Genomic DNA, 14,849 nt, shown 5'->3' with positions numbered 1-14,849 from the left:
GTTATCAATTGTCATGCAAGGGAATTGGGGATTCAAAATCCAATAAAATCATTCATATATTTGACAAACATTTTTTATTACTTTCTTAGTTTAGAATTAGTTTAAATAACAACAGAATCACATCTTTTGTGTCACGAACATCGAATTTAGTAGTAACTAGTGAACTAGAATTAAACATTATTCCCCGTTGGACGGTAATTCACAACTCACTTCATTATCATTTGTCAACGATCCCACACATTTGCAGGTTTCACGAGAACAAGTTTCTTAAATTGATCAACACTTAAATTATGTCTAAACTATAAACTTAAATCCAAATTCAATTGAATAACTATGTGGTGATAAGCCTAATCAATTTAAGATAAATTTAATATATTTATATAATCAATTTTCAAAATATTTTAGTCAAATTGAATAACCGTAAATAGATTTGTGATAATTAATATCAACATCTTAGTAAAATTGAGTAACCTTAATTGGATTTATGATAATTAATATCATTAACTATGTTTATAGCTATTTTACTTTTTCAAAAAATATATTGACCAAAAAGTCGTGAAGTAAAGGAATATGCATACTAATTCATTTACAACTTATTTACTTTCACTTTGATCTCTCAATTATTAAGGAAAAATCATATAGATGCAAGTTAACTATTAGACATGAATACTTGACTAGACATGACATTCCTATTAACTGACAAATAAATCATATACAACACAACTAAAATTGAAACTTAGATGTCAGGTTTGACGTAATTTTCTCATTTTTACGACTTATGAGCCCTCAAAATTTAGGTCAAGGACCTTCCCTACATGCAATATAGGTTTTGTCGACGAATAGCTCCAACCTAGCCCAAACTATATTTTCAGGAGCTTTGCTACATTGATAGGGCTGGGAACAGCTCTGCTAACAGGGGCCACCCCATCCCTTGATCTGAAATTCGTGGCCCCTGTTAGCAGGGCCTGTCCCCATCCCTGTCACAATAGATTTTCCTTATTTTTAGACCCACAATGAGCTCGAATTAGATATATTTGTCGACATTCATCCAGCTAGATCAAATCATTTTGACTTATAAAAGAAAGTGTCCAACATGCTTATAAACATACAAACCATACATTTTTACAAACCATGCAAATATAAGAGGTCAAAAATTCGATCACAAGACATAGAGATCAAATTCATACCCTTTAGACTAGCATCCATGGATGGGCCAGGGTATTTTAATCGAAATAGAACCTCTCAAATCGACACCAAACCGAAATCAGAGGTTTTGATTTGGTTCCAAAAAAAATTAGGAATAGAATCGAAAATCGAAACCAATTGGGTTCGGATCAATTCTTTGTATTTGAACCAGAATCATGGGTATCCGAATAAAACTGATTTTTTTTATATAATTTTTTTTCAATATATAGACCTAGTAAAAAAATATATATAAAATCTAAAAATTCTAATTTGGATAGTAATTTATGTAAAACTTTAGACTCCAACCCTGAAAAATCAAGACTAGCTCCCACTTTTTTTGGCCTTTCGCCTCACATCAGATTGTTACATTTCAAAGGTTAGTATATTTTAATCTTTTCAATTTGAGCGTTCTGTAAATCAAAAAATTCAAGTTAGGATCGTGATATAAGTTAATAAATCAAATCGTTCATTATTTATAATTCGACCTTTTATTTTCTTGCATTCTTTACAAATTTAAGTGATTTTTTAATTTTTTAATTTTTTAATAACACGTGACAATTGAACTTAACATATTCACAGCTTGATCTGTAGTGAACCTTTTTAATTATCTTGAGTTCGTAGTTCTCTTTTGAAATATAATTTTTTTTCCCGTTTTTATTGAATTGGATCAAGTTCAATATGTGGACTACAATTTAAGAATACTACATAGTTATGTATCTAATTAGTATTTTTTTTTATGTCAGTTCGTTATATAAATATAAATAGAAGAATTTAAGCATTGTCCATAAACTCGTATGATACCAGTTTTACAATCACCTAAATACATCTTGAAACCAACGCGCAAGGAGAAGCTCACAAAGCAGGTTTCCTACTTGCAGTATAGGACTAAAATGTATTCAGGCAATTTTGCGTTATCCAATCCCTCAAATATCACTGTAATAGTCACATTTCAAATTAATTGAAAACAGTCAAGAACTTGGGGTTTGGGGTGGGAGTTCATCTACATCTTTATTTATTTCAATGTATCATTTATTATCAATTTTTGGCAGTGATTTGCCATATAAACTTGCTGCCTTGCATAAAAGTTCAAACCTTAAGACAGCATTTCGTAGGATTGAAAGGGAAACCGCTAATGCATGCATTCTGCATACTCAGCAAAGGGCAGTCATTTTCAAGAACGAAACTTCTCCAACAAACTTCCAAAGAAAAAGCTCGTCTTGTCCCATCCACTCGATTCAAGGGATTTCGTATTTGTCGGGACTTTCTTCACATTAAGCATCATCTTGTGTCCAATTTCTTGGCGTAATCCTTCAATATTCTTCATATCTACAGGATTCCCAGCAGCATCACTCACGTAGAACACATGTATCGCTTGATCCCCAACAGTTGTAATACCAGCTCTCATCACTGACAACCCATTTTCTCGAAGAACTCTTGTTACATCAGAAAGCAGCCCTACTCGATCCTTTGCGCATAGCTCCAAGCTCAGACCCTGCATGACTTTCATAAGTTGTAACGTGTGTCCATTACATATTTCACTTGTCAAAATAGAATTGAAAATCCCGACAGAGCACAAAACTTCGACAAAACAGATTATATGTAGATTATGAGAGGTAAATAACATTAACTTCGATACATGTTTGACTAAGATTAAAGTATTTACCTATAAGTAAATAAGTAATCTTAAGTAAAGATTTTTTGTTAGTCAAAGTTAGAAACAAATAAGTTACTAACTCCAACCATAGTTTCAAAACATCTAAGCAAGTAATTTATTCAGGACTCTGTAAGAAGAAAATCTGCAGATCCAAAAATGTTTATAGACGATAAGTCATCTTAGTTTCGAAACAACTAAATAAGTAACTTAATCAGGATGTGTAAGAAAAAAATTGGCATATCCAAAAACGTTTATAAACAATAAGTTACTTAGAAATAAGTTTTAATTGACTTTTAAGCTTAACAAACATGCAGATCCAAAACACTGAACTAAAAAACCGAATGTATCATTTAAGTGATATCAAGGTATACACTACAAGGCATTTGAATCTGAGTAGATGAGATGCACAAGAAAGTTCATATTTCTCATGCAACTTGAGTTAAAAATGTCCTATAAGATTACAGTGACTAGTATAGAACCAGAAAAGGTGTTAAAATTTTTAGCTATAATATAAGACTTCGATCAAAATGTGAATATACATTGTCTCGTTTAACAGCTCTTCTCAGTTTTCATTTTGCATATCGGTGGATAAGCAGTGCTCATACGTGATACTGAGTTTTTTGGTAGATTTTACTCGAAAAAAATTTACCTGTTTAAGTCAAAATGCAATACAACTCGAAGTTCAGTAAAAATACAGCTGATAGCAATAAGCTAGTAGTAAGTACACAAAATGAAGATGTCAGCGATATTTCTCCCAAAGTTAGAATGAAGTCCATTACCTCACTTACTCTTCGCCGAATTGCAGCTTCAAGGCATTTGACTGCCTTCTCTCTTTCTCCTTCAACGTCTACAGTGCAACCGTCCATACGTCGTATATAATATTCCTATATATCAGAAACACTTGGGTACCACAATCATAGCCCAGGTATATCCATATCATTGTAAGAGAATGAGCCAAAAGGTAAAGACATTGGAAAATTAAGCCCAGAGAGACCTTATAAATCTAGATGAGAAGAAAAACAAATTTATGCAGTCTAATAGTATGGAATATTCAATCAAAGTAACTTTAGTGCAATTAATTGACATCTACTGTGAATGTCTAATAAAAGTTTATTGCAGCAAATATTTCATTCATGAAATAGATGAACATTGAGTCAAGAAAACTATGAAATATCCCACCAAATAAAATATTCCCAGGCACACAAAAATAACCTTGCACATATTTATTTTTTTAGTAATTTTTGTCAGCCAGTCACGTTTACTAAGCTTAAGAAAGGGTAGTAGTTACTTTTAACTGATCTTTTTGTTTCTAGCATGTTAGTACATGTTTATATTTTTCTTACTTTTAAGCAATAAAGTTAATTACTTTGAAAGTAACTTTACCTTACTATCAAAATAAGTAATTTACCTATTCCAACTTCGACTAGCAAAAGAAAAATATTTCCGTAAAACTTGTGCACTTATAACTAAATGTTTTAAGCTTACCAAACATGTGAAATGACTTAGTATTGAAGGTAAACTGAAGACCATTTGACAATACTCTCATGGTTCAGCACTAAAATTTTATCCATCAAGAAAGCATTGGCAAGAAGAAAAGGTCATAAAACTTTCACACAGATATTCGGTATATCAATTCATTAGGTAACAATGGTGCATGCACCTGCAAGGCATAGGGGCCATCTGATGAGATCGTAGCATGAAAAACAACATACTGCATATCTGTAAGGGTGCATACGATGTCAAACATGAGCTTCGGTCTATCTTTGGACCTTACATTGACCACCAAGTACCTCTTTTCCTCGCATCGATCAATTGTGATATTTGGTTTGAATGAAGGAGAATAATCCGGTTCAGTTTCCAAACAATTACCTTCATAATCCCTATCAGCAAACAACAATTGATGGAGTCGTCTATCAACATGGGTAGAACCCACAGAAAAACTCGTATGAGCCACTGTCTCATCATCTCCACACCCACAAAGAATGTTTTTCAGTTGCTCCTCGAGAGAAGATAGTCGAGATGCATCATTCATATTATGGATAGTAGAATCATCATTAACATAAAGGATGCATGCTATCCGCCTGTTGTGAGTCCAAACTTCGGCAGCAACAACATTGATGTGGAGATCAGAAAGTACAGCAAAAATCTCCGACAAGAGACCAGGGCGGTCCCTGCCAATAAGCTCGATGGCCGTATAATCACCTATATTGTTCACCCCCACTCGCTTCCCAGGCAAAGACTTCAACATGTCTGACGTGTAGCTTTTGGGTCCTAAAGCCTATTGTTACATATTTCAAAAGGAAATTAGGGAAAAAAAAAAAAAAATCTATATTTCATCTGAGTTGCCAAAGGAGAAAGAGTTTAGCCATACATTCAGGCTACCAAATGTACTCTTCCTTTCAGGACCCTTGAACCACTGTCTAAATGCTTAATCTAATAGAAATGGGACATGTTTATTTATTTAAATCATGTTTTTAACACATTCCTTCACGTGCACAACCCAAATTCGGATTTTCGTTAAAAGGCTTACATGTGTACATTTTTTCATAAATGGATCACCTCAAAAGTTGCACTTAAGACCTTCGCCATCTCCTATATTATATTGAACCATCTTATTTAAAAACTTAAGTTATTAGACATGTAACAAATTTATATATAACCTTATGTTTTAACAAATACAAATGTATAATCTATCTTTTGAAAAATAATTTAGCGAGTAGACATCAATATTGGGCTCCAAGAGAAGCATCATTATCCATACACCACATAGCACAGCTGTCTGGGATATGAAAAGTATATGACTTAAAGAAAATTAGTCTGCCCAATTTTTCAGAGCAAAAGTGAATGAGAACTAATCAGGACTTGGCTCTTGCACTTCTGAGAATTGTCAAAACTAGTTCTTTGCTTACACTACGCTCCTATTTTTTCCTGACCATGAACTTGATTAGATTGACATGAATAATTATGCATTAGGAGAACAAATATAGTGAGGTAAGGGCTATAAAAAGAAAATACCTGCTGTATTTCCTGGAAAAATGAGCTGACTTGGATTTAAGCTATATACTAACTAATGTATTGATGTTGCTATCCAATGTGTTTCTCTTCAATTGTCTTCTGCTTCATGTCTTGTGAAATAATTAAAACTACAGAACTATTATCTTTTAGCCATGTAAAAAGGAAGTTAATGATTTTTTATTTTTTTATTATTATTATTTTTTTTTTTTGGAAACGACATTTCAGAGACATTGTATTTCATTTGATAAGAACCTGTACTAATATTACTATACTTCTTTGTCAACCCAGTTGGTAGAATCTCTGTTCTGAACATGAAATCAAAGAAAAGAATATCCAAAATGCAATAGATCATACCTTCTCTATGTAATCAATGGTCCTTCTGTCGCTAATCTTATGCCCATGTTGATCAGTGACATGGAAAACTGTTGACAACAAAAGGCAGAGAGAATAAAAAGAAAGCCTTGAATAGAATACCTCTAAATGAGCTGCCAAATTTGTTACTCCTATTGCATGTGCCTATCCGTTTATATATAAATAGGCATTGCTAGATGTGGAAAAATATCTTGTAATCTCTGTGATTGTCATATTTTTCAGGTCCCATTTGAATAGTTCCCTAATACTTTGATAGCACAATTACTGTAGTGCAACATTTCCTGTTCTAGTTAATTGTAACCCTATAAAGAGGATCTTCCTTTTTGTAATTCGAAGACAAAAGGACTGTACAATTGATATTATATCATTCATCTCAGTAGTTCTGTCTCAATTTTTTTTATATTTCCTAAAACAATACTAGCATATGAGTGCACAGAATTTTTTCAAAGTTGTTAAAGATAACAAACCACCATTACTGTAGATAGTTGATTTGGCCACTAAGGCTCACACTTTGAGATAAGTTAAACCATTTCAACTGATTTCTTTATGTTACAAGGGAGAATATAGTTAAGCACAAAGTGGTGCTGCTTTCTTAAGGTATATTATGAAGGAATTAGTAATAAGAAATTATACTCATACCATCCATAAACCAACCACCATCTGAGGAGATGTAAGCTTTGGTAATTATGAGATCAAGGTCACTAAGAATTTGCACCACTTCCAGCAGTATCCCTGGCTTGTTCATGCTGTCAACCTAAGTGTTACATAAAAACCTTCATCTCATTATTCTAGTAAGAAATTAGAAGGAAGATTTGTGCTTTTTTATGCACACAAGTATCATAGTGGAGGTCCTATTTACACACACATAAATTGGAACACCCACAGTGAAAATGTACAGCAGAATTAGGGTGCCTGGTCATAGTGGATATAGTTTCTTATAGAGGCTGAGAAATTACCTTGACAAGAGTACAGTTTTTGCAACTAGAATTGTCCACAGAAACCGTGAAAGACGAGTAGTTACTACAATCAAATAGCAGCAACACCTGAGTCTTGCAAAAATTAAATTAAATGGCCAAGTATTACATAACTACGTATTAAATGCTTCAAGCTTGTACAATAAGGTAATATATCAATCAAAATCAGTTTAGTTTTAACTGGGTTTCATTGCATATAAGATGGCCAATAAAACAAGTAGGAAAACACTCAACATTTAAAATAGATGTAAAGAGAGGATAGAAGTGTAGGAACTAAACTGTGGAGGGTTTATTCTGATACTCAGCGTCTCATACTCAGGATCGAAGTACGGCCAAGAATCCCTAGCCATTGTCTTTCTCTGCATCAAGACAGAATATAGATTACTATGACACATGTCATACAACATTCATCAGCAGCAGAGATGCAAATTTTAACACATTTTCCTTCAAAGAAAATGAACATGTTTAAAGGGCAAAGAGATAGAATTTTGAAAATTATACACAAGTGACTTGTGGAAAAAAGTCAAGAAACATGTAAAGTTCCTGATGAATGCTGTTAAATTATAATTTAAATGGTGAAAGCTCCGTTCAGAATCTGTGGGATGAATGGCTTGTATAAATACTGGTAACATAATTGTTTCTTGCATCAAGGCATTGCTTCGTGCATCATTAGTGAGATTGAGTCATCATCCCATTTTTCCATGGGCCTATGCAACTATCTTATTCCATTATAATTTTAGCATAATCTTAAATTCATAATCTTTTTTGTGCAGCATTTAAAGTTGTATCTTTTGCACTATTACCTCACATGGGAAAGCACGTAGTCTCAGGGTTGGGTGGATGGAGGGGACCCAAATGAGCTGACTAAGAAAGGGATACTATCCACCCCACCAAGGACGATCACTAGTGGCAGGCAGATTTGAGAAGCAGAGCAGACGAACATCTGTGGCTGAGGGGCTCCTAGGCCCTTTGTTAGACTTATGGTCAAGACAAGGTCATGTCCACATCTGAACCAACATCTCCACCGGTTCAACCTACACCAGCATGGGTTTAACCGCTCTTGTACAAAACTCTAGGGATGCTACACTCGATGACTTGACTATTCCATTCCCCAATAAATACAAAGGCAACACTTGAAGCCGAGGTATAAAAAATTTATTAAGTCAGCCAAAACTCACTCTGTTCCACTTACTGTAAGCGTAAACTTAAGAGTAACCATAGCTTAATTTAAGCATCAGAGTGCTCCTGGCAACCTTCCCCCCCCTTTCTGGTGGCTGGGCATTCTAATGTTTGCCCATGTGCAGGACAAATCACAGCCTATTTGGCTCTTGCTGTTGATTGAAAGTCCAAGCAGATTTTGATGTCAAAATTATCTAATTCCTATTCTGATGGCCTAGATGGAATGAAGTCTTAACCATCAAACAAAATAGAAAAGGAAAGACAGAAAGAAAATTATTACAGGTCCCTATGCCGAAAGTGTCTAAAAAAACATTAAGAAAGGAACTGCTCTAAAACCAGTTAGCTTTTAAGGTATTATTGCGTGCCTCTCCTTAGGGATTTTAGGATAAGTTTCTATTTGTAAGGGCTTCAAGCTATTCTATTAGAGCAACAGATTGTTATCCCCACTGGGCTTCCTTGTAAATCCTCACAAAAAAAAAAAAAACCCAACGTATTTTTGGTGTATCAAATAAAAAAATCACAATGTTCAGGAAATACTGAATACTACCTTCGATGGGAAAGAGAGTCTAGAGCTGGCAAAAGGCAGGAGCTTTCTTTCCCTCTCACCAGTGCTTACCGTATGGGATGGCGCATCCTGTTCACATAATGCAATATTATCTAGGCTTCCTAGACCAGTTCTCTCCCCATGCCTTAAGCTGTCCAAGTCAATCCAATCCGCTTTCAGCACATTTTAACAAAATCTATCTCACATTGTGATAAGTAATCCAACCTGCAGACAAGAAGATGGCGATCAAAGGATGTAAAAATGATCAAGTTTTTAACAGAATTACTAGACAATATTTTATCACTAGCACATTTGAGATAAAAAAATAAAAAAATCAAGATTTCACCTCATCATAAACAACTTTCAACATTCTTTGGATGCAACAGAATAAATTAAGAAGTTCTGAATGATGTGGACATGTATATGATAAGCATAGTTATTAAACCCGGAGAGGACTGGCCAGTCTGACCAGAAATCTGGTGAACGGGACCCCAGACAGGTCCAGTCAGTGTAATTGGACTGGTGGACATTAGACTTGCTTGAACCGGCCGGTTTACAAGCAGGTTTCACTGGTCTGACTGTTTTGAGGATATCCAATAGGTTTTTTGGAAAATAAAAAAATGGGGTTCCCTAGTTTTGAACAAAGACCTCACACTTTTTAAGGACTTGCTTTTCCACTAGGCTATCTCATTATTGTTGTTTATACTATCTACTATTAGTCTATTGTATATAGATGACTTAGCTGAGATGATAAATTTTTAATATTATTTTTTTTAAAAATTGCCTTTGAAAAAAGAAAACAAAACGAAATTTCATGAAAAATAGAAATGAAAAACCGAGTAATAATATAGACAGAACTATATAAATATTAAGAAAATATAAGAACTCGTACAAATCTTATATTCAATTTTTGACAAAATAAAATAAAAATATGAGAATTTTAGTATTTCAATTAATAAATGTATTTTATAATTAGAGTATACTTTAGCATTAAACTTATGGTTAAATTTATGGAATTTTTTAAAGAAAAGTATTTTATGAACTTTTTTCTACAAAGAATGAACCGCTGGCTAATTCATTGAACCGCTTACTAGGAGCTTTAACCAGGTTAAGAATTGGGATAGGTCTAACAACAATGATAAGTAAAGTTCAAATGACTTTGAACATAAGATAAACAAGAACTGGGTCAGGTCTCATAACTACGATGATAAATAAAGGTCAAATGACTTTGAACATAGTATAAACAAAAAAAGAGAAACTTACCTACAAGTTCTTAGTTAAAATTACCTATCCATCATAATCTTGTCCCTAGTTAATAATAGCTATAACCCAATCAAGTTATGTGAAATGGGAAAGACACAACAGGATTCAATATATGTGCAACCCGAATTTTCATGGACAAATAAAAATATTTAAAATACTACTTAATTCTCAAATTATTTGGAGTGATATTTCTCGTTATTTAAGTTGTTTAAACTAGGATCATTCAAATAATAGTAGTAAGATTGTGATTCACTATTTTGCAATGCCATACGTGCAAAATTGAGGATTGTTTGATCCCCTTTCGTTGAAAAACAAATTCTATAATAGTGAATTTTTTTTATTATTATTATTTTTTTTTGGAGAATGTGTTAAAAAATAGGAAAAATTTTGGGTTTACGTATAAAATTATTTAATTGGGAGAATGTGTGGTTGAAAATGAGTTTGAGAAAAAAATAATTTTGAAAGAATGAGGCTCAAACAGGGCTATGTAAATTATGATCTCCAAGAAAAGGTCTAATTGACAAAAAAGTCAAATGGCAACAATTTAAATCTGACAAAGGAAGAAGCATTTGATCCAACTAGATTAAGATGAATTTCGTAGTTAGATTCTTTAATCTTCAATATTTAGGGACAATTCAAATAGTACAAGTAAGAAGCACCTATCTCCACTATATTAAAACATTACACCTAATCCCCTTCAATCATTTAACTTTTAGTCAAACTGGTATACTATGAAATGACATCGTGTTTCACAACCATATAAAATTTTGTAGACTATGTGATTGTGGTAGGTACAAATATATTATTATCCACATCAAAATCTGAAGAACTTAGAAATTAGGGTCGAATTTTGAATCCTTTTAATCTTCCTTATCAAATGGAATCAGATGGGCACCATTTCATAGAAATTTTATTCGTCATAGATGTAAGAGTATTATCAGCAACATTCAAGTTCAATGTCATGATCCATTCACACAGTGCCATGAATCTTGGACATCATTTTATGCTCACAGTCACAGATAAATCAAACAGTTTCTATCCACTACTGGGTAAATTCTCATCCAATGCACGTTAACGAGAGTAAAGCAGATAGATAAACTAAGTCCGTTGAAGGTTGGCTCATGGTTAACTTGACAAAACCTCATTTGAGATCCATTCAATGGTTAAACAAGTTGAACATACTTCAGTTCTCAACTGTATGCAAATTCATGGATCTAGGCTCAATAACTTATAAACAGAAGAAAAAAGTGGAAAACTATCAAATTAATGAACTTTCACTGTTCTTGGACCCAAATTTGTCACATTTTGGGTTAACTCATTAAGAATGAAATCGTGTTTAACAACCTAAATCAATTTTTTGTTAGCTACCTCTTCAAAATGTTTTAAACTTTTTAACACCTTTAGATGAGATAGACATGGTATTAAAGAAAATAGAGGTCTTAAATTCAAGTCTCGTTACTGTCTGTTCATGGAAAATGGTGCACACGAAAATAAATAGGGCATACACATGAGGATGTGTGTTGAAGAATAGTGCATATTTGGGTAGGCTTAAAAAAAATATTTACAAGTGAATAAGTTATAAAATAAATAAGTTATAAACTAAATGATTTATTTATTATTATTTTATTTTTTTTGGTTAATATCTAAATTTGAAATAAGTAAGTTCCTTAGTTATCAAAGAAACTCTAAAATAATTAACTTCATTTTTGGCACAACTTAGTTGCCGTCAAGACAATAGGACAAAGCAATGACTCATCATGGACAAGAAAAGCCTTCCCCCATAAGAGGACCCCACCACGTTATGAAGACGACAACATCTTCCGTCGGTCGGAAGAAAATCAATTTATCATTCAATAAAGCGACAAAATCAAGTGGCTACACTATTGATGATAAACAAATTTATGAAAAGACAGCTACATAAAATTATAAATGCACTTTCACAACAAAGAGCTGATTCTGGTAGACATTCGTTCTGACCCAATTTATCATAGAATAATCAGCAATGAACTTGAGAAAAACTAAATTTGATTTCTTTTCTTTTAACAATTTTATCTCGATCCAAAAGCACAAAATTTCAAAACCCATAAATTACCTCTTATAGACTAAAATCAAATTAAACCCAGAACGAAAAACTCCAAATTGTTCAGTACAATCAACTGAAAAAATTAACTAAATACAAATTATTTTCAGGATTCCGTTTGAGACGTGTATAAGCATAAAAAAGAGTATAATTTACTGAAACACTGCACCGCATACATAAACAAACAGAGAAAATTGACTGACCTGTGTTCGAAAAATGGAGATTGAGGTAGCTGGGTTAGGATAAATGAAGGTGGGGGTGGTAGAGGGCTAAGAGCATATGAGAATGAGAATAAAACCTCGCTCTCCCCCTCACTCTCTCCTCGCTGTCGTAAAGTTTCGGTGTTTGTTCCGTAGTTGAGAGTTGAGCCTATCTATGTTTCTTAGGTTTCAAAGGTCTTTTCCCCGAGCGGCAGTCAAACGGGGTCGTGAATGCGAGATGCCAGCGGAATGATCGGCCGGACAGAGGCTAGGGCTGCTTCCAATTGAGAGCATTAAGGTCCATCCCTCCAAGGACAAGGCCTAATCCTTTACCAAGATGGCTTTTGCGTATGATTCACCTTAGAAGCTGACACCATTCACTCTCTCCTCCCCTGTCTCTCTCTCTGTAAAGATAATGGGAATGAATGGTAAGGAGTCTACTAAGATAAACACTAGAGATTTAAGGTAGTAATGGGATAAACTTTATAGTTTCATATTGGCAACGGCTCTAATGACTTCGACCCCACATGCACTATGTCGTGTTTGTCCTAATTTATTACTTATGAATCCTGATTAACATGAAGTTAAAAAAATATCCGAATAAAATATCCTGATTAATCAACCCAACTTGCCGGATTGTCCAACAAAACTTTTAATCGAGTTAGGTCACATTCTCTAGAATAATAGGATGGTAAAAATATCCATTAAATTCGATATCCGTAGAGCTCGCTTTGATCAGGACACGTAACCCGTCTTGATCAGGACAAGGGTTACCTGTTTAATCGAGTAATCCAGTCGGGTACGGAGCGGGGAATTCCATCCCAAAGAGGGTAAGGGTAACGAGTACCGCACCTAGTTTATTTTTTTTAATTATTATTATTATTACTATTATTATTATTATTATTATTATTATTTTAAGAATTCAATACTTTTAATAAAAACTCTATGAAATTTCATTAATTCTAATAGAAGTGGCAACGAAAATTATCTAAAAAATATGATAAACAATAAAAATCTTAATTTACCAAATATATTCGAATAATTTAACTTTTAAAAATAAATTAATTATTTAAAAATTTTAAAAACTATATTATTGATGAACGAGGGCAATAAAATGAATTAACAAAAACTATAAAAATAATAATAATAATAATAATAAAGGCATACGTAAATGGGGCAATTGCCCCATGTCATCCCACCTCACCTTAAACGGGTAACGGGACAAGGGCCAGAAAATGTCTGGTGGGTATCCACCCCGTTGCCAACCCTATAGAATAAAGTAATATTTTGATTTATTTTTAAACAAAAAATAAAGAAGAAAAGAGTAAATTTACTGGTGTAAGAGTTTTATTTCACAAGCTCACTACCATACAACTACTCGTACCACGTAACTACGCTACTTGTAACAAGTGGGTAGACTTCGATCTCAATTTGCCTCTAAGATAGGCCATGAATAAGCTTCAAGAGTACTCCATTCTAACTCAGATATATCATGATGGTTGATAGTTTAGTTTATTTTACACCTTTTTTGAATGTTTAATGTGTCGAATTTAATTATATACAGGTTCTAATGTAGAACTTTGTTTCTAGCGGCCACTGTCAAAATTGATAAATATACAAATCTATCCAATTAATAAATCTAACAGAAAACAAAAATGCAATAATGGAAAATGAATTTTCACTACAAATACTGCTATCCAGCATAGCACCCGTCTAGGTGACAATGGAGGCCCATCTAGTCTGTCTAGCAGGCTAATGCTAAATAACATTAGTTTTTTCCATGGAGCTTGTCTTTCAACATAACTAAATTAAAGTTGATGATTTCTTTTGGGACTTAGGATAACTACTGTGGTCTGAACGTTGGAGGACTGAGTATACCTGCTTATTTATCACCTTGACAGTGAATCGACCTAGTTTCCTACCCTACAAATAAGAATTCGTCTATTCCATGTGGGAGAAAGAGGAGAGGTATGATCAAAATCTTGTAATTCTCCTTGATCATGGGGAAAAATCAACACCGGTAAGCTGAAGCAACTCTTACGCTATGTGAATCACCGTAAGTCTGTGTTTTCAAGTGCTGATGTGCACATTTAATTTTTTTCATCTCATTCATTATAACTTTCGGGATTGATAATGTGGCTCCCAAACAACCATGTGAAAAGTCAAATGGGTTCCAGGCACAACACCATCAGCACTCTCACTATAGGTCTCTCTTGACGTCTTTTACTAGATCTAGTAATATATAATCAAAGGCTGATGCCACAAATCCATATGTGGAAACTACGTGAACTACAAAACCAGTTAAAACAGAAGATTAGCTTTAAGAATTCAACTGATTATGTGATGTAGGATTTTATGGCCATGTTGTGAGCGAAACAAGTTA

The 14,849-nt window shown here is 33.6% G+C and overlaps 1 protein-coding gene across 9 annotated transcripts; it reads right to left on the bottom strand.

Annotated features, from left to right (window-relative positions):
* Window positions 1-2,080: 2,080 nt before the first annotated feature.
* LOC111372280 (ACT domain-containing protein ACR3-like) lies at window positions 2,081-12,894 on the bottom strand. 9 transcript variants are annotated; one of them, XM_022994530.1, is made up of 9 exons: window positions 12,470-12,894; window positions 8,996-9,148; window positions 7,480-7,559; window positions 7,183-7,246; window positions 6,866-6,980; window positions 6,209-6,276; window positions 4,500-5,117; window positions 3,619-3,723; window positions 2,081-2,677 (listed from the first exon to the last, which is right to left on the bottom strand). In XM_022994530.1, the coding sequence occupies exons 3-9, from the start codon at window positions 7,548-7,550 to the stop codon at window positions 2,357-2,359; spliced, it is 1,362 nt and encodes a 453-aa protein (XP_022850298.1). In that variant the 5' UTR covers window positions 7,551-7,559; window positions 8,996-9,148; window positions 12,470-12,894; the 3' UTR covers window positions 2,081-2,356. The 9 variants fall into 9 exon arrangements, with proteins under 9 accessions (XP_022850298.1, XP_022850300.1, XP_022850297.1 ...); XM_022994532.1 differs by having other exon boundaries at window positions 7,183-7,227; window positions 7,479-7,559; window positions 8,927-9,148; window positions 12,470-12,893; XM_022994529.1 differs by having other exon boundaries at window positions 8,927-9,148; window positions 12,470-12,893.
* Window positions 12,895-14,849: the final 1,955 nt, after the last annotated feature.

Source organism: Olea europaea, chromosome 23 (genome assembly GCF_002742605.1).
Source record: "Olea europaea var. sylvestris chromosome 23, O_europaea_v1, whole genome shotgun sequence".
In the NCBI taxonomy this organism is placed as follows: domain Eukaryota; kingdom Viridiplantae; phylum Streptophyta; class Magnoliopsida; order Lamiales; family Oleaceae; genus Olea; species Olea europaea.
This window is presented reverse-complemented; position numbering and strand designations above follow the sequence as displayed.

Coding starts and splice junctions, on each gene's coding strand:
- LOC111372280 (XM_022994530.1), bottom strand. CDS start 7,550: ATGGCTAGGGATTCTTGGCCGTACTTCGATCCTGAGTATGAGACGCTG. Junction 6,277..6,865: donor TGGTGGTTGGTTTATGGATG/GTATGAGTATAA, acceptor TGTTGTCAACAG/TTTTCCATGTCACTGATCAA. Junction 2,678..3,618: donor TTCGGCGAAGAGTAAGTGAG/GTAATGGACTTC, acceptor AAAGTCATGCAG/GGTCTGAGCTTGGAGCTATG.